The following is a 24,907-nucleotide window of genomic DNA, read 5'->3' on the forward strand; positions in this document are numbered from 1 at the left end:
TCCACTGCATCCACTAAACAGTATCATCTCCAGACAGAGGAGCAGCTTCAGCGACAGACTGCTGTCACTGTCCTGCTCCACTGACAGACTGAGGAGATCGTTCCTCCCCCACACTATGTGACTCTTCAATTCCACCTGGGGGGGGGGGGGGGGGGTAAATGTTAAAATTATACAAAGTTATTGTCTGTCTGTATACCTGCATTGGTATCACTCTTTAATTTAATATTGTTCTTTATCAGTATGCTGCTGCTGGAGTATGTGAATTTCCTCTTGGGATTAATAAAGTATCTATCTATCTATCTATCTATCTATCTATCTATCTATCTATCTATCTATCTATCTATCTATCTATCTATCTATCTATCTATCTATCTATCTATCTATCTATCTGTATATCTATCTATTACAAAAAATGTTAATGCACACAAAAATAATTTCTAGCTTATAATGTTTGTTATCTTAATTTTCTTTAATTTACTATATTGGCATGACATTCATCATTACATACAATACATTAATATGTAAATTAAAGCATATGGTCACATATACCTCTAAGAACTCTTAAGTCTATTCATTTAAAGTGTTACATTAGAAACTGAACAGAATTTTAACAATGTTCCAATAACATGTTTGCGTATAGGGGATTGTCGGGCACATTGTGCATGGGAGACAGTTTAGGGGCTTGAATAACTGTGATAAGCTAATAGACCAGGGGTTGGCACTGTTCTCTAATGCTTTCTCTGTTTCTCCCTCTGCAGTCTAGCCAAGTGAAATCTCTACAACTGGTTCCTCTGGACCCGCCCCTTCCTGTCATCCAGGCATTTAAACTTCCATCTTCCATCTACATGTAGTTTGATTCTTGAACTCTGTCTGTAAAGACTATTTTATTTTGCTTTGTTGCAAACTTTTTCTAACTACAGGGTTACCATGGTGATTGTGGAAAACATCCTGCATTGTACCTGTTCCAAACATGGCAGGCTACCGACTAATGACTGCAGACCAGTGACACTTGCATCTCATATCATGATCTTGAATTATATGAGTTCTCTAGTGATAGACCACCTGGACCCACTGTAGTCTGCCTATCAGACAAAGACTGGACTGGAGGATGCAAATATCTATTTGCTCCAGAAGATTTATTCTCACCTGGACAAAGCTGGTGGAATTGTGAGGATGATGTTTTTTAAATTTCCCCCTTGGCTTTCAGTACCATCCAGCCATTCCTGTTAAGGGGTAAACTCAAAGTTATGCAGGTGGTTGAGCCTATGGTGTCCTGGATATTGAACACACTAACACTGAGTATTTTCTACCAATGAATTATTCAGTAGAAGTACATCAAGAAATGCTACTGGGGCTCATCAGCAATAATGCCTCACATGAACTGTGACAGCCAAGTCAGACGTTTTTCTTTCTTTTTAATTTTCTTCTTTTTTAATCATTCTGGTGTGTGGTCAGACCAAAGTGTGTCTATCTATCTATCTATCTATCTATCTATCTATCTATCTATCTATCTATCTATCTATCTATCTATCTATCTATCTATCTATCTATCTATCTATCTATCTATCTATCTATCTATCTATCTGTGTGCTTTAATTTACAGTACACGTAAATAGGCGTAAGCACTATAAGTCCGTTCAGATAGGCCAGTTTACATATTCTCTTCTTGTATCAGCACATGCATGAGCGAGTGCTTACGCCTACAAAAAACAAAAAAAAGTCCTGTCAAAATAAGAGTATCTTTCTCCTTCTTGATGTGAATCATCTTTAAATGAAATGCTGCCAATAAGGAATAACAGAAATCACCGCGCTGCTTTCTATCTATGATGAACTAACGTTTTATGGGGTGAAAAAAATGACCGCCCCGACAGATACACTTAATCAGTAGTGTGTGCGACCCACGATTTGTGAGTTTGAGTGTGTATGTGTGTGTGTGTGTGTGTGTGCATGTGTGTGCGTGTGTCTGTGTGCGTGTGCATGTGTGTGGTTTTGTCAGTTATACTATAAAAACAGTTAAACACCTGTTATTTGTGAAGCAGGGATATTCTGATCATTCTGATCCCTGATCATTGATAAACATTCAGAAGAAACACCGCTATTCCAGTGTTTTCCTTCGTAACATCCTTTCAGCAAACAGGACTAATGTCCTTGCTGAAACAGATCACCCTTTAATAAAATGCTGTCAATACGGAATAACAGAAATCACCGGGCGGTTTTCGGTCAATGATAAACCAGCGTCTCATGATGATCGCCCCTGACACACACACTTAATCAGCAGTGTGTGTGAACCACAATTTGTGAGTTTGAGTGTGTGTGTGTGTGTGTGTGCATGCGTGCGTGTGTACGTGTGCATGTGTGTCGTTTTGTCAGTTTTACTATAAAAACAGTTAAATACCCGTTATTTGTGAAGTAGGGATATTCTGATCCCTGATCACAGATAAACATTCAGAAGAAACACCGCTATTCCAGTGTTTTCCTCCATAACATCCTTTCAGCAAACAGGACTAATGTCCTTGATGAAACAGATCGCCCTTTAATGAAATGCTGCCAATACGGAATAACAAAAATTACCGGGCGGCTTTCGGTCAATGATAAACCAGCATCTCATGAGGTGAAAAAATGGGATGCACTGCGGTTGCGATCAATGCTTTCCGGTAACTCGGCTTTTGAGAAGAATCTGTCATGGGATGGACAAGAGGGAGCGAGTGAGGCGGGTACAATGAGCCGGGGTGGGACAGAGCGGGGTGAGGAGGCAGGTATCTCTGCGAGTGTTTTAAATAATGAAAGGAAAAAAAGTGCTTTGAAATTGAGGACCCTCAACGAAACAAAATGTGACAGACAGGCATATGCTACTTGTATAAAATATGCACAATAATAACAACAGTGTTGAAGCAATGATGAAGCGAAAGGGAGATGCTAAACTTGGGTGGCCGCGTTGTGCCTGTCCGTAAATCCCAACCGATGTACTGTATATACTGCGGTGGGTTGGCACCCTGCCCAGGATTGGTTCCTGCCTTGTGCCCTGTGTTGGCTGGGATTGGCTCCAGCAGACCCCCGTGACCCTGTGTTCGGATTCAACGGGTTGGAAAATGGATGGATGGATGGATGTACTGTATATAGCTGAACGGATCTATCTGAACAAATATATATATCTGAACAGATGTATCTGAACCGATGTATATATCCAAACCAATCTATTTAAACCAATATATATATCCTAACCAATGTATATCAACCAATATATATATCTCAATCAATGTATATATTTGAACGGATGTATTCAAACCAATGTATATATCTGAACAGATGTATCTCAAGCAATGTATACATATCAGAACGGATCTATGCAAACCAATTTATATATATATCTCAACCAATGTATCTAAACCAATGTATATATCTGACCGGATGTATTCAAACCGATGTATATATCTCAACCAATGTATCCTAACCAATGTATATATATGAACCGATATACTGTATATATCTGAACGGATGTATTAAAACCAATGTGTATATTCAAACCAATGTATCCGAACCGATATATATATCTGAACCAATGTATATATTTATGAACCAATCTTTTTTTCCTGAACGGCCCCTCATAATTTTCCATGTTTTTGATAGAGAAATTCATTGTAAAAGTTTGAGATATATAAGTTAATATTGTTATAAATATAAGTAATGTTCTATCGTATATACTGTATTTGAAATGCGTTGTAAACTGTAAAATGGGGATTCTGATATACAACATTGTATAATAAAAATATGCCAGTTGCCTAAGACTTAGCTTACTGTGCTTTCTAAACATACTTTTAATATTTGCTATTACATTTTCTTTGCTGTTTGGATTTTTCCATATTTCAGTGGGCATTGACAATGGTGTTTGCAAGGAATTAGACACAGATACAAGTCTCCTTCCTAATATCACTTTAGGATACTGGCTCTGTGATAACTGTATGAGACTTCAGGTTGCTTTACAGGCAGCAACTACCCTCATTTTTCTACCCTCATGATCTCTGTCCTCACATCCCATTGCCATCTCAAGAATAATGGTCCTCTTTCATTTTCCCATGGTAATGTACATATTTCTCTGTGCTTTGTTGTTATATTTCTAGTTATTAATTTAATTATTAGTTCATGTTCACAGCCTTTATGAAGTAAATGTCTGATTTGCTTTTTGTTACAGTACCAACAACTAATATACTTGAGTATAAGGCAACACGAATAGAAGCCGAGGTACCTAATTTTACCTACAAAAACTGGAAAAACTTATTGACTCGAGTATAAGCCTAGGGTGGGAAATGCAGCAGCTACTGGTAAGTTTCAATAATCAAAATAAATACCGACAAAATTACCGTACATTAATTGAGGCATCAGTAGGTTACATGTTTTTGAGTATTTATTTCAAAGAAAATAGTAAACCAGCTCTGTAAGTGGAGAAGAGGGTCAACAAAAACAATATGGTATCTCTCTCGCTCGCTCGCACATGTGTGTGTCTCTCTCTCGCTCTCTCTCTCTTGCTCGCTGCACAGGGAATGCACAGGGAGAGACTGAACACGTGCACAAACTGAAAGGGTAACTGGCTTGTTCGTATACCGGGAGGCAGCAGGACCTGACTTGAATATAAGCAGAGGGTGACGTTTTTCAGCACATTTTGGGTGCTGAAAAACACGGCTTATAATCAGGTATGTATGGTAACTGAAATTGTTTTTATTATATTGACTAGATTATAATTAATACTTGCACTTTTATACCGTGCAGAAAACATTTTTATATTCTTTTGTTATGGTAAATACTCTGTAAATAAAAGTAGTCATGAGTCACAGTTAATAATGAATAGGTGGACTTCCTTTCTTACATCAAGCTGGATGGAGTTAGCCATGTGCACTGGTCATTACACTGTGTCAAGACTGACTAATCTATCAAAAATTAGATTAAATAAATTAGGTTCATTTACATAACACAGTCAAGAACAATTTTGATTTACACCAAACAACATACAGATAAATGGTATACTCTTCTAACACACCTATGCATTGACAGTACCTTAAGGTCCCAAAATAGCTAACATATTAGAAGACTTTGGCACACATATTTATATCTAAAGAAAAACTTACTTATAAATTCTTAATATAAAACAAAATATAATGACTGCCTTATAACTATAGCTAAACAGTTAATATTTAATAGCAATGTTATCACGTAAGAAGTAAAATAACAGCACATCCAATTTATTTTCAAGACAAAACGTTTCAAGGTAAGGCAGTTATAGACACTATTCAATTATCATGGCGCCAGAGAGTATCAACATTGCATTTTGATAAGCAAAAATTTTCTATTTTGATTTGACAATAATGACCCTATAAACTTAAACTATTATTTTAATAAGACTATTTAATTCAACAGGTTTCTTGTGGGTCACCAAAATATTACTGTAAATAAAAATACCGTGAAAGGATATAACACTTTCCTTGAAGGATTCCTGAATTTACTGTATTGAAATTCCCATAATTACAATACAACAAGTGAAAAGTACAAGGGACATTCAAAAAAGTTTCTGCACTTTTTTTTAACTCTCTTTATTAATAATTTCAAAATCAATTTACCTCACTTTTCTACATAGTCACCTTCGTTTGCGATGCAATTTTCCCTAGAGACTTTTTAAAGCCCAATTAATTCTCCTGCCACCTTCACCATTTCCAATGAAAATATAAAAGTGCAGAAACTTTTTAACTGACCCTCGTACATTGCCAACAATATATACATAAGGCATTAAGTTTAAAGAAATGGGTTCTGATTTTAAGGAGTGAACATTTTAACTGTATACTTTATTCTTATTTTGTTTTACAAGAAACTGGTATTGCTCTGAAACAATGTTCAATTACACTTGTGTTTAAATTGTTAATTCTGTATTGTTTCTGGAATGCAAGCAACGAGTTATAAAAACTATATGAAAATCAGTTTCATTTCACAATACTAAAGATCACTGTCAAAATTAATTTTTAGATTTTTTTGTTTAGTTGAAACCTAATTAAAACATTCTAGCATCTACTTCAATTTTTATTGAGTGCCCAATGTCATGTGTCATTTAACACAGGTTTATTTTAAATTAGTCATGTGAGTGAGAGAGTGTACCCTGCAATGGGCTGGTTACCACTCCAGGAATGGTTCTCTCCTTACCCTTTTTTATGTCTATTTAAATGATTTGAAAGTGGCAGAACAGAAGGAGGGAATTCAACGAAAAGGAAATGCAAGTAAAACTGTAACTGTTCAAATGCTGTAGCACATCTAATCCACAGTGGCGTAGTCATTAGCTTTGCTGTTTCAGGGCATCAGTAGCCTATGTTCATATCCTGGCCCAGTTAATTTTTCTCTGTATGGCATTTGCACATTTCAGCACATGTGGGTGGGCTTTGTCCAGATACTTTTTGTTCCTTGAACATTACGAAGATGTTCAAGTCAGGTCAACTGGGGACTCAAAATTGGCCCTGTATAAGTGAGTGTGTCTGTCTTGTGAAGAGATGAGGACTAATACATTTACTTCCCAGCTTATGTCAAAAGCCACTAAGATAGGTTTACTGTATAACTGTAATGGAGAAAGCAAGTTCAGAAAATAAATACATGCTTAACTTTATTGCCTTAAGTGAAAGTTTCCAGAATATCATAATAAAATTGTGTTGTAGAGTCTCTGGTAACTCCCACTTCTACCAGATAGCATCCAGTTCCATTACAGAGAATTTGGAACAGGGCACTATTTTCAGTAATGTGACGTAATAATGACCTTAACTTCAAAGCCAGCATTAACTAATGCAAAGAAGATCCCAGCCTAGGCACATTATGATAAAATTCAGCCAGGGAATTATATTTTCATTTATATACTGCATAACCTTGTTTCTAAATTATTGTGGTTAAATGGATTAAATATATTTCTGCAGCTACTATCATTTATTAGCCAGAATATACTAAAACATGCTGTACAATGCAATCTTGTCAATGTCATATTCAGTTATCCAGCATACAATATTTATGTACTGTATATACAGTATAAAGGTGCGGTGAGGATGAGGTGAATTCAACTTTTCTGTTTTTGGATATTGCATGACAGCATAATCACATTTTAAAATCATCACTGTAAAATATATTAACTTAAATACATTTATTACAGTACTGTACAGTTCTTCTGCTACTATTATTACTACCACTTATAATAATAATAATAATAATAATAATAATAATAATAATAATAAAAGAATGAAATTTTGAATCAAAACAGAGTCTGAGTTTTAACAAAGAAAACATTCATTTTAGATAGATAGATAGATAGATAGATAGATAGATAGATAGATAGATAGATAGATAGATAGATAGATAGATAGATAGATACTTTATTAATCCCGTTTTAAGTTGCCTGGTGCAATAACAACTCACTCAAGTAGTTCTTAACAACATTACATCATTATAATTCCTTAACTGATCTAATTAAAAATTGAATAGGGGCACAATGCAGCAGGTCTGTTGACTTTTTAAACACTAAGTTCACAAGAGGCTGTGCCTTTCCTATATAAAGGACAGCCCGAGGCTCCTGAACAAGTCTGACATGCAGCAGCAATGACTGTATTTTTATATTTATGGGTATTACTTACTTTAATGAATCAAGCACTTGTCATTAAGAAACCATTATGCAAAATCCAAGACCAATTTATTTTAAATGGCTTATATAAAGAAGGAGATGTTATTTTAGGTGCAACATTTGAAATAAGCTTTAAAACAGTAGTTCCAGAACTGTCCTTTACATCTAAACCTCAGCAATGGAAATGCGGAAGGTAAGAGAAAAATAATTTTAGTTATAATGGCATTTACATTTGTAGGATTGGGGAAGAAAAAGACAAAAAAATTAAAAAGTTAAATGTAAATATCAATACAATGTTATTGTTCTTCTTAATCGTTTATATCTCAATTGTTATTCTGGAAAGCTTTCATGTTTCACTTTTATTTACATGATTTCAATGCTTAACACAAACATTGTGATGCACTATCTGTAACATCATCCCCTGATTCTGCTAATTAGTTTTATTTGTGTTTCCAACAGCCCTAATTATCAAGTTTTTCAGGGGGCACAGACAATGGTCTTTGCAATTGAAGAAATAAACAGAAATAAATCACTTCTCCCCAATATTACTTTAGGTTACAGAATATATGATAATTGTGTGAATTTGCCTGTGGCCTTGAGAGCTGCTGTATCTCTGATAGGGGGTCTGGATGACACCATCTCTGATTACAACTGTGAAGGACTCCCCCCAATTGTGGCTTTTGTTGGAGATCCGACTTCATCAAGTTCCATTGCAATATCAAGGATACTTGGGCTTTTCCGAGTCCCTATGGTAATTCTGATTTATTTTGTAAAAAACATGCAAGTTTAAAAAAATAACAGGCAGTTGGCAAATTAAATCCAGGCAATCATTTTCCATGTTAGACTTTAAATATTACAATATTTTTAAAATCAGCAATGAACATGATATAATCTATTTGCTAGTCCAATTAGACAAATATTATACATACATGGCTACAATAATTAAGATTTCTTTATCCATCATCTTAGATTATTATTCATATTTTATTCATGCATAGCTTTGATAATGCAGCAAATACAGTATTTCTGTTGTTTAGAGATGCTGCAAAGATTACACGCTGAAGTGTTAAACCCAGATGTGTTTTACAAAAATGTTTGCATTTATTTTGTACTATGTCAGAATATATAAATATACAAGAGCGGCACGGTGACACTCCTCCTTGCATGGAGTTTCAATATTCTCCCTGTGTCTGTGTGGATTTCCTTCAGGTGCTCAGGCAGCCATCCAAAGACATGTATTTTAGGTGATTTGGTGATTCCAAATTGGCCCTAGTGTATGTGCTTGTGAGTGTGTGTGTGTGTGTGTGTGTGTGTGTGTGTGTGTGTGTGTGTGTGTGTGTGTGTGTGTTTGCCCCATGATGGACTGGTGCCCTGTCTAGGGTTTGGTTCTTGGACAGTGCACTAGCTGGAATAGGCACCAGCCACCTCTGTAACCCTGTTTTGGATTAAGCAGGTTAGAAAATGATGTGGCATATGTATTATATATTTACATTTTTAGCATATAATATAAAGGGAATAAGAGTCGGATAGCATGAATTTAAATGTTGCCTTGTTCAACCAAAAAATCCTTTAGGATGAGAGATTGAGTTTACAATATACTGATGATGTAAAAGCTAAAAGCTTGATTTTTGCAAAAGTAATTAAGGTGATAAAAACATGCAAAATGTAAGAAAAAATGTTTTAACTTTAATATGTCCATACATATTTTGTTTGTACCGTCACATTTAAAAAAAGGAGTGTGTGTTCAGTTTGAATGTTCTGTTCATATCCCTGCTTTAAGTGGTTCTAAATTAACCAGATGTGTACTCTGAAATGGACAGGCATTCATGAATCATTTTCTGCCATGGATCTAATTTGTTTCAGTATAGGCTGAGGTTTCACAAAACCATGTGAAAGAAAAATCAGATTCAGAAAAGTAAGAGAAGAAGAGACATTTAATGAAGGTGAATAAAAAATATTATCGACTAAGAAGCACATGTACAGTTTAAAGTGTAATATATGTACTGTACTGTATTTGCCAACTGCTGAACATAAAATGCATAATGCAAAAAAGAAAACCTAAGTGTATAAAAAACATTTTATTAAACAATAATTATTCCACTATATTTTAACCTATAAAAAGATTCACACATGTTTTCTGTTTTATAGCAGAAGAGTACAGTATATACAGTAGATGTGTCTTTTTGCTTCAACAGGTCAGCTACTTTGCCACATGTTTGTGCCTGAGTAATAAAAAAGAGTATCCCTCATTCTTTCGTACAATCCCAAGTGATGCCTTTCAAGTGACGGCCATGATGGAAATTATAAAATATTTTAAGTGGACGTGGGTGGGTCTTATTGCAAGTGATAACGACTATGGTCAGTATGCAATGAGGAACTTCAATGAAGAAATGAAGGCAATAGGATGTCTTGCCTTTTCAGAGACAATCCCTAAAATCATGACAAAGGAAAACCTTCTTCGTATTGTCAGTGTTATCAAGGAATCCACTGCAAAAGTCATAGTGGCTTTTTCAACAGGATTAGAAATGTCTTTATTTATGAAAGAAATGATTAATCAGAACATCACTGACAGGCAGTGGATTGCAAGTGAAGGGTGGAGCACCTCCACTTTATTAGCTGCCAGGGATAACTTCAATATATTGGGAGGAACCTTGGGCATTGCAGTCCACAGTGGACAGATGAAAGGGCTGACAAACTTTCTTCTTCAAGTACGCCCTGATTTGGACCCTAATAACAACTTAGTTATGCAATTTTGGGAATCGATGTTTGCATGCAAATTTGTTGAAAGTGGTGTTAATGATAGTAGTTCTATAATATCTGACAGTAAAAAGTGCACTGGTTTAGAAAGCCTTGAGGGCACCGACACAGCCTATAGCGATGTGTCTAACTCACAAATTTCTTATAATATTTATAAAGCAGTGTACTCCTTGGCTCATGCACTTCATAATTTAATGGCTTGTGAACATGGAAAAGGACCATTCGAAAATAAAAGTTGTGCTAACATTGCCAATCTTCAGCCTTGGCAGGTAAGAGATAATCTATAAAGCCTGAATGAAACATATGACTTGCAGCAAATGAATGTTAGTGAAAGGTTCTTGAATTAATCTCTTTTTATTGCCTGTAAATAAATTTGGATATTTTAATATGCAGACTCAGTCTGTCTGTCCCAGCTTTTTTAAACCTTATGTTAGATGTAATTCTTTTTCAGCTTTTACAGTATTTAAAGAATGTTGATTTCATTAATCAGTTAGGAGAAAGAGTGGCTTTTGATGAAAATGGTGATGCCCTTGCCATCTATGACATTGTGAACTGGCAACTTGACAAAAATGGAACTGTTAATATTAAAACAATTGGCGTTTTTGACAAAGCTGCAATTTTCGGCAAGGAGTTATATCTTCAGGAAAACTCTATGTTTTGGAAGTTTGACAATGGAAGAGTAAGTAGCACTACCTCTATCATTGTTCATTATTTTGCTTTAATGCAAAACAATGTTTTATTTCTCTGAATTCTCAAACTTCAAATTTTATTCACTGTTCTTATATTTCTTTTTGTTTTTTAGTGTCCACAGTCGATATGCAGTGCGAGCTGTTTACCAGGTACCAGAAAAGCAATAAGGAAAGGACAGCCAGTTTGCTGTTTTGATTGTATACCATGTGCAAATGGAGAAATAAGCATGCAAAACGGTAAGAATTTAACATTATATCATTAAACGGTCCTGGGAGTTAACATTCTGTGAAACAGAAAGGAAACTTAGGGCAGGAATGAAATATGAAAATAACTCAATTCATCTAGAGGCAGCATGGTAGCAGAATGACCTGTTCCCAGAGAACACATATTATACTAGCCGTCCCCCACAGCTCCACTCGCATAGTAGTGAAACAGGACAGTGAAGAGGGCCCTGCCCAGCTCCCTACTCCTGATGTCATGCTTCCCCCTCCCCTCGACCCACAGCCTCTGTCTCGTTTTAGTGTGAATATATCACTCCTGCAAGTGAACTATGTTTCTTAGCGTGATGAGAGAAGTCACAAAATCAACCAGAATGTTCAAGAAAATTATAGAAATAAACCTGATCTAAATCCGTTAAGTAGTTCTCTCGTTCGCTAGCTAAGCGGACGTAAGGTACACCCAGAAGATGGTGCGTGATTAAGGAGGGCCCTGCCCAAAGAACCAGTTTGTGTCTCTCGGATTCTTACAAATAAATCAGTACCGCAAGCGAACTATGATACATAGCGCACTGACAGAAAAAAACCCGATCTAAATCCATTAGCTAGTTCTCTCGTGAAAAGCGGACAGACAGACAGATGTTGGATTTTACATATAGAGATATTACATGGATTTGAAGCATGAAATGAATAAATTATTATCTATTTATTTTCTGAATACTGTTTTTTCTAACCAGAAATACCGTAAAATTGCTTTTTTATGCTGTAGTATACACTGAACATGTAGAATAAAAATAGGGACACATCATACACCTCTGCCTGCAACAGAAGTGTTGGACCACCTACAAAAAATGTTTTTTTTTCTTTTCATACCTGAGTGGATCTTTTATTTTATTATTTTCTTTATCTTAATTTACACTGTATATTACATACAATAAAACTAACCTTTACAGGCCTAGGAGGAAGGAAATGGGCAAAAAGGTAAATAAAGTATGTTAAAAATGCAATGCAGTTTCCCTTAAGGATCGTTTTAAACTTTATTTAAAAATCAAGTCTATCATACAGAATCACAAACTGTGCCTTAACTCAGTTGACTGGTGTTCCATATACTACCCAGGTGTACTACCAGAGCACTAACCAATGTTCCACTCTACCTATCCTTCTGTTTAATACATATATACAATACATTATTTTTCTGAGCAGATTCCATCGAGTGTCTTCAATGCTTTGATGATTATTGGTCAAACCCTGAAAAAACGTGGTGTGTGCTAAAAGAAGTTGAATTCCTGTCGTATGAAGACTCCATGGGAATCGCCTTGACAACACTTTCTTTATCAGGAACTTGTCTATCCATTTGTGTGTTGACAATTTTCATCTATTACCGAAACACACCTGTTGTGAAAGCAAACAACTCCGAACTCAGCTTTCTCTTACTCATTTCTTTAACACTCTGCTTTGTTTGTGCATTATGTTTTATTGGAAAGCCATCCCACGTTCACTTGTATGCTCAGACATGTAATGTTTGGGATCAGCTTTGTTTTGTGCATTTCTTGCATTCTTGTGAAAACAATTGTTGTAATAATGGCGTTTAAGGCTACACTGCCTGGTAACAACATTATGAAATGGTTTGGTGCTGCCCACCAGAGAGGTACAGTTTTCTTCTTTACATTTATTCAGTCTTTAATATGTATAATATGGTTGTCTACAGCCCCACCCTTTCCAGTTAGAAATTCTAAGAATATCAATACAAAAATTATTCTGGAATGTGAAATTGGGTCTTTGACAGGCTTTAGCTGCCTTCTGGGGTACGTTGGACTTTTGGCTTGCATTTGTTTTTTACTGGCTTTCCTTGCAAGAAATCTGCCGGACACTTTCAATGAAGCCAGATTCATTACTTTCAGCATGCTTATATTCTGTGCAGTCTGGATAACATTCATTCCTGCCTATATTAGTTCTCCAGGAAAATATACAGTAGCTGTGGAAATATTTGCTATCTTAGCATCAAGCTTTGGAGTGCTATTGTCAATATTTGCTCCGAAATGTTACATCATCCTACTTAAACCAGAGGAAAATAACAAGAGAGCTCTAATGGGAAGATGAGTCCCCAGCTGTGCCTGTATCCTTACTTTATTTTGTAAAGTAGTCCAAGCACCAAAGTCAGCTCTGAGTTCTTATTCTTTACATATTATCATGCACAAGTATTTCCTTGATTTTCTGGGCCAGTGTAATAAAGCTGAATTAATGTTCATTTTGTGTGCTGTATGTTATATCTTAAATCAAGTACTATTACTTATTATAAGTGCTACTACAAATAAAAAGAAACATATGGAAAGTTGTTTTGAACATTGTATGTACAACAGAGTTAGTGTAGGGCTGCATCAGTGTGTATTTGAAAAGAAAAAAAAAAGTTTAAAGTTTACTTCCATGATGAAAATACAAAAAGGTTAAAGACACAACATTTCACCTTTATAGCCTCCACATGTGATGAAGACTATACAGCTGAAGCATTGTGTCTTTATCATTATTTCCTTCTAAGTGTGATAACAACCATCAATATTTTTTCATTTTATGTATAAGTTTCAAAATAAATACATCCAATGTTTGATGATCTGACAAACAATAGAAAAATGTATTTTTTCAGTGTATTATTTTTAAGAAAGGAAGATGGGATGAAATGCACTGCATATTTTATGGTATGTGTAATTTGTATGACACAAATACAATTTGCTTTGATTTGATTTTAATTTATTGTTATTTCACAATTCCGGAGGCATTAGCACCACCTGTGTCACATGTTTGTGTGGGTGTTTCTCTGTGTAATGTGGTGTCCTTTTCTGCATCCTGATGTGCATGTTAGGTTAAAAGGCAACTCTATACTGGCCTGGTATTCCTGGATGTGGGTGAGTGTGTGACTGTGCCTACTGATGGACGGACACCTCAGCTACTTTTCTGGTGTAATGCCAGGATATCCTCTGGTTCAAGGACCCCTAAAAAATGTTGGTTAGTAAATGGTTGGAAACAAAATGCTGTATATGATCTCTGAGTCCTGAGTTGCAGTTAACCAGAACATTTTGCAGGTAATACAGACACGTGAATATTACATCTTGTACTGTATGATCTACTGTCCCCAAAATAAAATAGAAAATAAACATTAGCTATGGAAGTGGTGGTATTTACTTGTTTTTGGTTAAAGTTGAATACATCAAGAAAATAAGTGACAGTTGTAAATTTGATGAGATAAAAAATATGTCTGTGTTATCTACTGTTGGTCCACAAGCAAAGCAAAAGGACACCAGTATAGATGGCCCTCAATGCCAAACCATTTTTTCAAATATAATATAATATAATATAATATAATATAATATAATATAATATAATATACAGTAATCCCTCGATATATCACGGTTCGACTTTCGCAGCTTCACTCTATCATGGATTTTATATGTAAGTATATTTAAATATATATCGCGGATGTTTTGCTGGTTCGCGGATTTCTGCAGACAATGGGTCTTTTAATTTCTGGTACATGCTTCCTCAGTTGGTTTGCTCAGTTGATTTCATACAAGGGACGCTATTGGCAGATGGCTGAGAAGCTACCCAACCAGAGCACGTATTACGTATTAAATAAAGCTCCTCAACTATATTGTGAGCACGGGGGCTGTTCGCACCCCTAGACCCAGCTCCTCAAAAAACGCTGAAAGATTACCTTCACATTGCTCTTTTCCTTGCTGGGCTTACATATGGCTGCTTTGTCAAGCGTTATGCTTCCCACACTGTGCTTCGCATACTTAAAAGATCAAACAGCACGTATTGATTTTTGATTGTTTGCTTTTCTCTGTCTCTCTCTCTCTCTCTCTGACATTCTCTGCTCCTAATGGGTGGGATGTGAGCAGAGGGGCTGTTCGCACACTGGCCTAGAGGATACGGATGCTCCTCTAAAAAATGCTGAAAGACTACCTTTACATTGTACATCCTTGCAGCTGCTTTGTCCGGCAGTGCTTCGCATACTTAAAAGCCAAACAGCCCTATTGATTTTTGATTTTTGTTTGCTTTTTTCTCTCTCTCTCTCTGACATTCTCTGCTCCTGATGCGCACTCCTTTGAAGAGGAAGATATGTTTGCATTCTTTTAATTGTGAGACGGAACTGTCATCTCTGTCTTGTCATGGAGCACAGTTTAAACTTTTGAAAAAGAGAAAAATATTTGTTTGCAGTGTTTGAATAAAGTTCCGGTCTCTCTACAACCTCCTGTGTTTCTGTGCAAATCTGTGACCCAAGCATGACAATATAAAAATAACCATATAAACATATGGTTTCTACTTCGCGGATTTTCACCTTTCATGGGGGGTTCTGGAACGCAACTCCCACGATCGAGGGGGGGTTACTGTAATATAATATAATGTGAGAGAAATTTGCTGGCACCCCTCCACTCAGTGCCTTGTACAGGCAATAAAAGGCATCAATCAGTCTTCTTTATTGTCTAAATCTTGCAAGAAGTAATCCTTACAGGAGCACAAGCACCTTATTAGCAAGTGTTACAAAGGATGTCAGGCTCTAGTTATACTCTTCATTGATTAGATTGCAATTCCAAGGAATTCATTACATAATCATGAAACTTTTAACATGATTGGTTACATCCAATTGCTAACGAGGTGTGACAAAACACTGATACCTGACAGTCCTGTTAACTTAGGAGGCTGTGACTTTTTAATATGTGACCATATGTTTTATTAGTTTCTTTCTTAATTCAGCCATATTCCGTCAACAGAAAACTTAGCCTGAGCATATAAATAGAGCAATCAGCAAACTTTAACAGATTACTTTTTTCTTATACTAAGGTTTGCTTTTTGTTTTTCTTTTTTGCTATAGAGGCACTTAAAATGCCTTTTCTTAATAATTCAAATCTTTATTATAAAGAATATCAAAATAACACCTTCAACCTTTAAGCATAAGCTCAGAAGAATATGACAGTGCACCTTCATCAACATGCTAGGTGCACATCAGACCAGGGTTCAAATTCAGCTCCTACAATATAATATAATATAATATAATATAATATAATATAATATAATATAATATAATATAATATAATATGGGGCGGCACAGTGGCGCTGCTGCCTCGCAGTTGGGAGACCTGGGGACCTGGGTTCGCTTCCCGGGTCCTCCCTACGTGGAGTTTGCATGTTCTCCCCGTGTCTGCGTGGGTTTCCTCTGGGCACTCCGGTTTCCTCCCACAGTCCAAAGACATGCAGGTTAGGTGGATTGGCAATTCTAAATTGTCCCTAGTGTGTGCTTGGTGTGTGTTTGTGTGTGTCCTGCGGTGGGGTGGCACCTTGCCCGGGATTGGTTCCTGCCCTGTGTTGGCTGGGATTGGCTCCAGCAGACCCCCGTGACCCTGTGTTCAGATTCAGCGGGTTGGAAAATGGATGGATGGCTAATATAATATTTTTACAGAAATAGATTTTTCTGTTCATAAAAATTACTATGAACACTTTGAAATCACTTCAGTTTTTTTTTTTTTGTCTGGTGCTTCTTAACTCACTGGTACAAGAAAACCCCCACATATGATATGATGTCAGCTTATGCAAGACATCAAGATTTGTGAATTTCTCCTCCACCCCTATTTTTGGTCCTCTACATCTAAAAAACCCTACTTATTAGGACATTTTTAACCATATTTTTGTGCAGGAAATTATATCATTATTATGATAAAGAGTAAACCAATAAGTGTCTTCAACCTAAATGATCAGAAGGATTTGAGTACATGTAACATCAACTGACCCCAGGGGTTCACCACCTAATAGACTTGAGGTATCAAAGTTACTTCTTTTCACAAAATTTTGAAAAAAATGTGGATCAGTAATATAGGCATGTTGAGTGTCATTTTATGGTATTTTTAGGTTGCTAATCATGAATATAGCATTTTTAATATTTGATTCTTGTGATTAGATAGATAGATAGATAGATAGATAGATAGATAGATAGATAGATAGATAGATAGATAGATAGATAGATAGATAGATAGATAGATAGATAGATACTTTATTAATCCCCAAGGGGAAATTCACATACTCCAGCAGCAGCATACTGATAAAAAACAATATTAAATTAAAGCATGATAAAAATGCAGATATAACAGACAATAACTTTGTATAATGTTAACGTTTACCCCCGAGGGGTGGAATTGAAGAGTTGCATAGTGTGGGGGAGGAATGATCTCCTCAGTCTGTCAGTGGAGCAGGACATTGACAGCAGTCTGTCACTGAAGCTGCTCCTCTGTCTGGAGATGATCTTGTGCAGTGCATGCAGTAGATTCTCCAGCCTACTTATAAAATAAGCTTATGATACTATAGACAGGGAAAACAATTAGATGAGTCATAGAAAACTCAGGAATACCAGCAAAACTGGTAAAGCTCAGAAAAATGTGAGTCAAGATCCTAACATGTAGAGTGAAAGAGAAACTATCAGAAGTCTTTGAGGTAAAGAATGGTGTCAAACAAAAAGACTGTCTCTTCCTGTAGATATTCAGTTTGGTGTGAAAAAGGGATAAGAATTATAATAGAAAGAGAAGCAAATATTAAATAGACAAAAAGATCAATATTTGAGCCTGTGATTATGTTATAGTGCTCACTTGATAAAGCAGACAAGAACTGTGAGACATGACTAGGAAATTGGAGATCACGGGTGTTCTAGCATAGGCTTGCTCCCTTGCCTTTTTCACAATGACATTTCTCCAGATTCCTCAAATTATTTAATGATATTATGCACTGTAGAGGGAGAAATATGTAAATCCCTTTCGATCTTTCTTTGAGGAACATCCATCCATCCATCCAATTTCTAACCCACTGAATCCAAACACAGGGTCACGGGAGTCTGCTGGAGCCAATCCTAGCCAACACAGGGCACAAGGCAGGAAACAATCCTGGGCAGGGTGCCAACCCACCGCAGGACACACACAAACACACCCACACACCAAGCACACAGCTAAGGCCAATTTAGAATCGCCAATCCACCTAACCTGCATGTCTTTGGACTGTGGGAGGAAACCGGAGCGCCCGGAGGAAACCCCATGCAGACACGGGGAGAACATACAAACTCCACGCAGGGGAGACCCGGGAAGCGAACCCGGTTCTCCTAACTGTGAGGCAGCAAGCGCTACCACTGCGCCACTGTGCCGCCTTGAGGGAACATTGTTTTTAAATATTGTAATAATTTTCTCATGCATTTATTGACAAACTAGAGATCTTCTGCCCCTCTTTGCTCCTCAAAGACTCAACCCTTTCGTGAATAGTGCTTTTGTACCAAATCATGATTACAATCACCTGTGTTGACATCACCTGTGTGAAGTCACATCGTTATTTTATTATTCTACCTCATTACTGGCCCTAATTTGCCCTATCTCAACTTTTTTTTGGCATGTGTTATAGGCCTGAAGTGCAGGAATGGATGTATATTAACAAATAAAAAAAACTTGACTGGACAAAACATGAAATATCTTGGGTTCATACTGTCTGCAATAAAATAAAAGTTGCATTTTCCATACCATCCTAACTTTTTCTGATTTGGGGTGTGTAATAATGCTGTATTGAGTACACTATGCCAACACGGTGAACAGTGCTGACAGAAGCAAGACAAAGAGAAGCAGCCTCTCAGTGGCCTGCATGAGGCATGTCTGTGTATGCAAATGAAGGTCTCGGCAAATTAACAGTGTAGACGATCAGCACAACTGACCAACAGAGTGGGCTGACATGTGAAGAACAGGAGATGTCTTGGACCATAAAAAGACATGGTCTTAACATGTGCCATGAAGACTGACCTGTGAAATGAAAGCAAGGAGGGAAGTTCTGTTAAAAAAGTGTTGTTTTCATACACAGCACCTGTTCTCAAGTTGTATTTTGGTTTGGATCAATTAAAATGGAATCCCCTTTGATTGATAATGCACCAATTCCTACACCGTGTATTATGTGTAAAGGAGAACAGAAATTGTTTTATTAGCTATTATTATGCGCGTATGGTACAGATGTAATATGTTTGGAATTTCAGCATCAAATTGTGCGAATTTGTAGTGAGACAGGAGGAGTACTATCAAGTTTCATATAATACAAGTGGGGACAATTACAATGATGTTGTTAATGTGTATGAATGATATGCTAAATCCCTCAACCTATGCTACCACTGTTGAATTGGTAGCTGCATTGGAAATTTTTACAAGTGTATTTAAAGTTTACAGAAATTTTGTATTATTTGTTAAATTTGGGGTAACTGGGCAGCTAATTAAAAGATTGCACTTCAGAATTTTATACAGAGGCCATTCTGATGTTTACTAAACTATTATTATTTCAAAGTCAAAACTGGTTACAACACCAAACATTGCAATCAAATACTGTACATTCTCTTGGCTTATCTGATGTGACCCAATTATCTCCAAACTTTACTAAGAAAACCGGAACATATGTTTGTGCCGTACTAGATATACAGACGATATTAGGCAAAAGCAATTTTAAAACTCTGCAGTTAAATATGCAAAAGATATCCTGAGAGCAACAGAGTTACAGTTGCTAAATATACACAAATAATCCTGAAGTGAAGAGCTTTGCAGTTACTAAATAGGCACAAAAAATTCTAAAGTGAACAGAGTTGCAATTACTAAATGTGCACAAAAATTATCCAGAAATTCACAGACCCTGCTGTTACTAAGCATGCGGTCAAAATACATGGGTATGTAGAGACCTCTGTTCAACAAGCAGATCAAAAATAGCAATGATATACTTAATTATAATTCACACATGATTTATGAATTTAATAAATACATTCCCATATGGTGGCACAGTAGGCGCAGTGGGTAGCGCTGGCAGGCCTCACAGTTAGGAGACCCGGGTTCGCTTCTTGGGTCTTCCCTGTGTGGAGTTTGCATGTTCTCCCCGTGTTTGCGTGGGTTTCCTCCCACAGTCCAAAGACATGCAGGTTAGGTGCATTGGCGATCCTAAATTGTCCCTAGTGTGTGCTTGGTGTGTGTGTGCCCTGTGGTGGGCTGGAGCCCTGCCCGGGGTGTGTTCCTGCCTTGCACCCTGTGTTGGCTGGGATTGGCTTCAGCAGACCCCTGTGACCCTGTAGTTAGGATATAGTGGGTCAGATAATGGATAGATGGATATTCTCACAGGATCAATGAAAGTTAAATGTCCATGTACAATCCAGTCTTAGAATGTTTAATTTTAATGTGAAAAATTGCATAATTTGTTTGTGTCTCTGATGTATCTGAAATTCTGTAATAGATATTTACTCAGTGTATACCTAGCTGGAAACATAACTGTTTGATTTGTTTTGCTTTCAGAGGTGTAACATTGGCATACAGTTGACCATTCATGTATCATGTCTTCAAGTTTGACGTATGAACATCTGACTGTAAGATATATAGAGAACTTATAAGAGAAACACAAAGAACCTTGACAAGATATACAAGCCTTGAACTGAAACATATAAGATCCTGTCTTTTGTATTATTAGTTATCAGTCCACATTGTTGTGCATTGAAATGGACTGCAAAAGTGGAAAACTCATATTATTACCTTTTGAAGACTTACTAGAGCCTATTAAAATTTTAGTATTTGGTTTACACCCAGATTCAGAACATTTTCTCAGTGCTATAAGAAAATATCATAATGTGTTTCAAATTACATCATTTGGTGCAAATATAATAATAATATAAATATAAATAAAGTAATGTTATTTATTCTACTGCATACAATGTTTTTAACATTCATTTCCACCTTCAACAAGCTATGCAGAGCAAATTTGAAATGTGGGTTTTATAATATAGGTTACAGTAATCCCTCCTCCATTGCGGGGGTTGCGTTCCAGAGCCACCCGCGAAATAAGAAAATCCGCGAAGTAGAAACCATATGTTTATTTTTATATTGTCATGCTTGGGTCACAGATTTGCGCAGAAACACCAGGAGGTTGTAGAGAGACAGGAACGTTATTCAAACACTGCAAACAAACATTTGTCTCTTTTTCAAAAGTTTTAAACTATGCTCCATGACAAGACAGAGATGACAGTTCCGTCTCACATTAAAAGAATGCAAACATATCTTCCTTCAAAGGAGTGCGCGTCAGGAGCAGATGTCAGAGAGATAGAGAAAAGCAAACAAATCAATAGGGCTGTTTGGCTTTTTAAGTATGCGAAGCACCGCGGCACAAAGCTGTTGAAGGCAGCACTCACACCCCCTTCCGTCAGGAGCAAGAGAGAAAGAGAGAGAGAGAGAGAGAGAGACACAGAGAAAAACAAACAAGCAAAAATCAATACGTGCCCTTCGAGCTTTTAAGTATGTGAAGCACCCTGCAGCATGTCGCTTCAGGAAGCAGCTGCACAGAAGGTAGCAACGTGAAGATAATCTTTCAGCATTTTTAGACGAGCGTCCGTATCGTCTAGGTGTGCGAACAGCCCCCCTGCTCAATCCCCCTACGTCAGGATCAGAGAAAGTCAGCGCAAGAGAGAGAGGGAGAAAAGTAAGTTGGGTAGCTTCTCAGCCATCTGCCAATAGCGTCCCTTGTATGAAATCAACTGGGGCAAACCACTGAGGAAGTATGTACCAGAGAATTAAAAGACCCATTGTCCGCAGAAATCCGCGAACCAGCAAAAAATCTGCGATGTATATTTAAATATGCTTACATATAAAATCCGTGATGGAGTGAAGCCGCGAAAGGCGAAGCGCGATATAGCGAGGGATTACTGTATATGTCAGGGATCTATTTGTGCTTATAGTTTATGCAATGTATTTTTAATTTTTATGGCATTTAAATATTTTAACATTATATTTTGGGTGCCATTTTGTTGAGTTCAGTGAAGTGGTCATTGTGGTTGTGGCTCAATTGAATATTTTTTGACCTTGTGACATGTGACATCATCAGTGCAACTATATATAAGGCAGCATTCAACCCCATTAAACTGAACAAAGCTTTGTACATTTCCAATTTTATATTCTGGTGGGCTATGAGAACTTAACATGAGGCTATGCCTCCAGAAGCAGGCCTCATAACTCCAAAGAGGCCTAGGAGCAAGATGAACTTTACCCCAAACGTGAGAAGCAGGTTTGCAACTTGCACAGTCCCAAAATAAATAGATTAAGACTGTTTTTTCAGAAAACTCAGAAAGAGAGAGGGGGACAGTACAAAAACCCTTGCCTAAAGAATAAAAGTAGATTTTTTTTATATTTAAAAGTCAATTAAACAAAATTTAAATTTAAAAATAAGAACAAAGACAAATGCAAAAGAATAAAAATAAGATATGTCCAAAGTCAAATCAAAAGTAATCAAAACCTGTTCGTAATCCAAGAATAATCAAAATTTAGAAACCGAAGTCAATGCACAGAATTTCAGTATAAACGTTAAAATATACACATTGTTTAAAATCCATGTGTATCTGGAGAATAAGATAACTGATTTGAAAATTTGCAGCACTTTACATTTTTTAGTTATTTAAAAGTAAAAGTGATAATACAATTGCATATATTAGTATATTAAACATATTGAACAGCATATTAAACAAACACTTTTTAGCATTAATTTACATTATCATGTAGTTAAAACATAGCCCAAATACAGTAGGTTTGTGGTGGCTCTATAGCATTCATAGAGAACAGATTTCATTTCAAGTGATGTCCTGTTCTTAGTTGTTGGTTGCAGAGTGGCTGTATTTGTGGAAAAATGATTGTTTCAGAAAAAATATATTGAATTATTATAATGTACAAAACAATTAATCTATTAGGTTTTTTAATTATACTGTAAGTACTAAGTATATACTTGTTCACTCTATGCTTACAGTGCAACACTTAATTACTTACCATCTGTAAAGCGGCTTGTGTGTGCGAGTTTCTCTGGGCGTTTGACTAACTTGTATTGGAGATTTGTTTTGTTGTCAGGAGTGGCCACTGCAGGCACAATATGTCTCACTCTCAGACCTTTTCCTCTTCCACCCGACTCCAGCCTTTTATAGTTACCCAGATGTGCTCCAGGTTCCCGGCAATCTTCCGCTGACACGCCCCTGTGTGGCGGAAGTGTCGGCTGTCTCTCCGGAAGCACTCCGGGTGTCTCTTTTCTTCTTCCCCCCAGCACTTCCTGGTGTGGCAGACAGAGCTTCCAAGCCCTGTACCCGTGGCCCCCAACATAACCAGGGTGGTCGCCCCCTCGTGGTCCAGAGGAGGCATGAGCCCTCCTCCTGTCCTCCTGGGCGTCCCGGCTGGGTACCACCCCCAGCCGCGTGCCACAGTACCCCACCACAAGCTGAGACCCCTAGGGGCCAGCGGCCCGCCCCGCAAGGGCAGGTCTTCCACGGCGGGAAGCCGACATACTCCGCTCCAGGGCCCGGTCCTGCAAAATATAAAACAGAACAAGGGGCAGAGATGCTGCCCTGACGCCGCCTCTCGGCGTCTCTCTGTTTTAAATAGGGGCAACGCTCCCCCCTCTGACCGGCACCCCGGTGCTTGCCAGCTCGGCCCCCCTTTCGTGACCTCCGTGCCCCCCGTTTTGGGACATTGGACGGGACCGCCTACGCGCCCGTCACCTCAGCCTGCCGTGGGGTTTCCCTCTACACCTGCAGAGAGCGGCCCTTCTACGGACGTGACCGTCCAGCCTCACATCCTTCCTTATCGGAGGAACCGGCATTCTTCTCTCGGTCCTTCCTTTTCCTCTGGGACGCCGTAATGGTCTGAGTCTGCCTATGGCAAAAGCACAGCCCCTGATCCATCTGCGTCCCTATAGTACAACTTGAGGCTGCGGCTGGCTTGGGGAGGAGGGCACTAGGACCAAGGGCACTTATCAGCCCGCGTCCTGCCAACCCTCTCGCTGTCTTTCCCCTTGCCATGCACACAGCACCCGCCACCGCGTCTACTGTGGGAGATCCCCCTACTTGATTCCAATCACGGGGTTCACAGATCCATTCGGTGGGACCTCCTTTCTGCTGTACAGAGTCGGCTGTACTCACCGTCTCCGCGGTAGTTCTCCGGCCGAAGACTCCGGCGTCGCGCCATTCTCTCGTCACCGACGCGACCGCCGTCCCCTTCAGCTTCTGCAATTCTGCACAGATGGCACTCAGCACCTTCATTATAGGCAACTCTACGGGCCGAAGGCACTCCTCCGGCTCACGCAGAGCCACCGGCAAGGACAGAAAGACAGCCGACGGTGAGCTTACCTGTCTGTCAGCCCCGTGCTTTGACTGCTTCCTGTGGGCCTTTTCCTCCAGCCCAATCGGGTCTCTCCCCGGCACGTGATGGACGTTCTTCGTCCCGCCTCCATCCGGTCATTGGCGGGCCCGGAAGACACACCATCCACTCTCGTGCCTGTCATAGGGAGGGACTTCCGGTCCGCGGCCATCTTGGCTCTGTTACCCCTGGTGGGGTGGCATTTCGGCTCTTGGAGTTGCAGCGTCTCCTCTACAGCAGCTCTCCCAGCTGCTGCCGCGTTACCGAAGCGCCGCGGAGAGACACGTGCCCGCCACCGACAAAGATTTGGGCAGTCCCTGCCTGCAAAACTCAAAACACCCTCGGCCCTGTAGGGTCGGTCGCCGGCAAGCAGGGAACTTACCTCCTGGGTCCCGTCTGTCTGAGTTGATGCGCCTCCA

The 24,907-nt window shown here is 38.2% G+C and overlaps 1 protein-coding gene across 1 annotated transcript; it reads left to right on the forward strand.

The window, feature by feature from the left end:
- Window positions 1-8,126: 8,126 nt before the first annotated feature.
- LOC114643137 (extracellular calcium-sensing receptor-like) lies at window positions 8,127-13,395 on the forward strand. Its single transcript, XM_028791823.2, is given in 6 exon segments — window positions 8,127-8,384; window positions 9,829-10,659; window positions 10,842-11,069; window positions 11,193-11,316; window positions 12,499-12,785; window positions 12,787-13,395. Coding segments are annotated over 6 exon segments (2,337 nt in total).
- The last annotated feature ends 11,512 nt before the right edge of the window (window positions 13,396-24,907 follow it).

Source organism: Erpetoichthys calabaricus, chromosome 2 (genome assembly GCF_900747795.2).
Source record: "Erpetoichthys calabaricus chromosome 2, fErpCal1.3, whole genome shotgun sequence".
In the NCBI taxonomy this organism is placed as follows: Eukaryota; Metazoa; Chordata; class Cladistia; order Polypteriformes; family Polypteridae; genus Erpetoichthys; species Erpetoichthys calabaricus.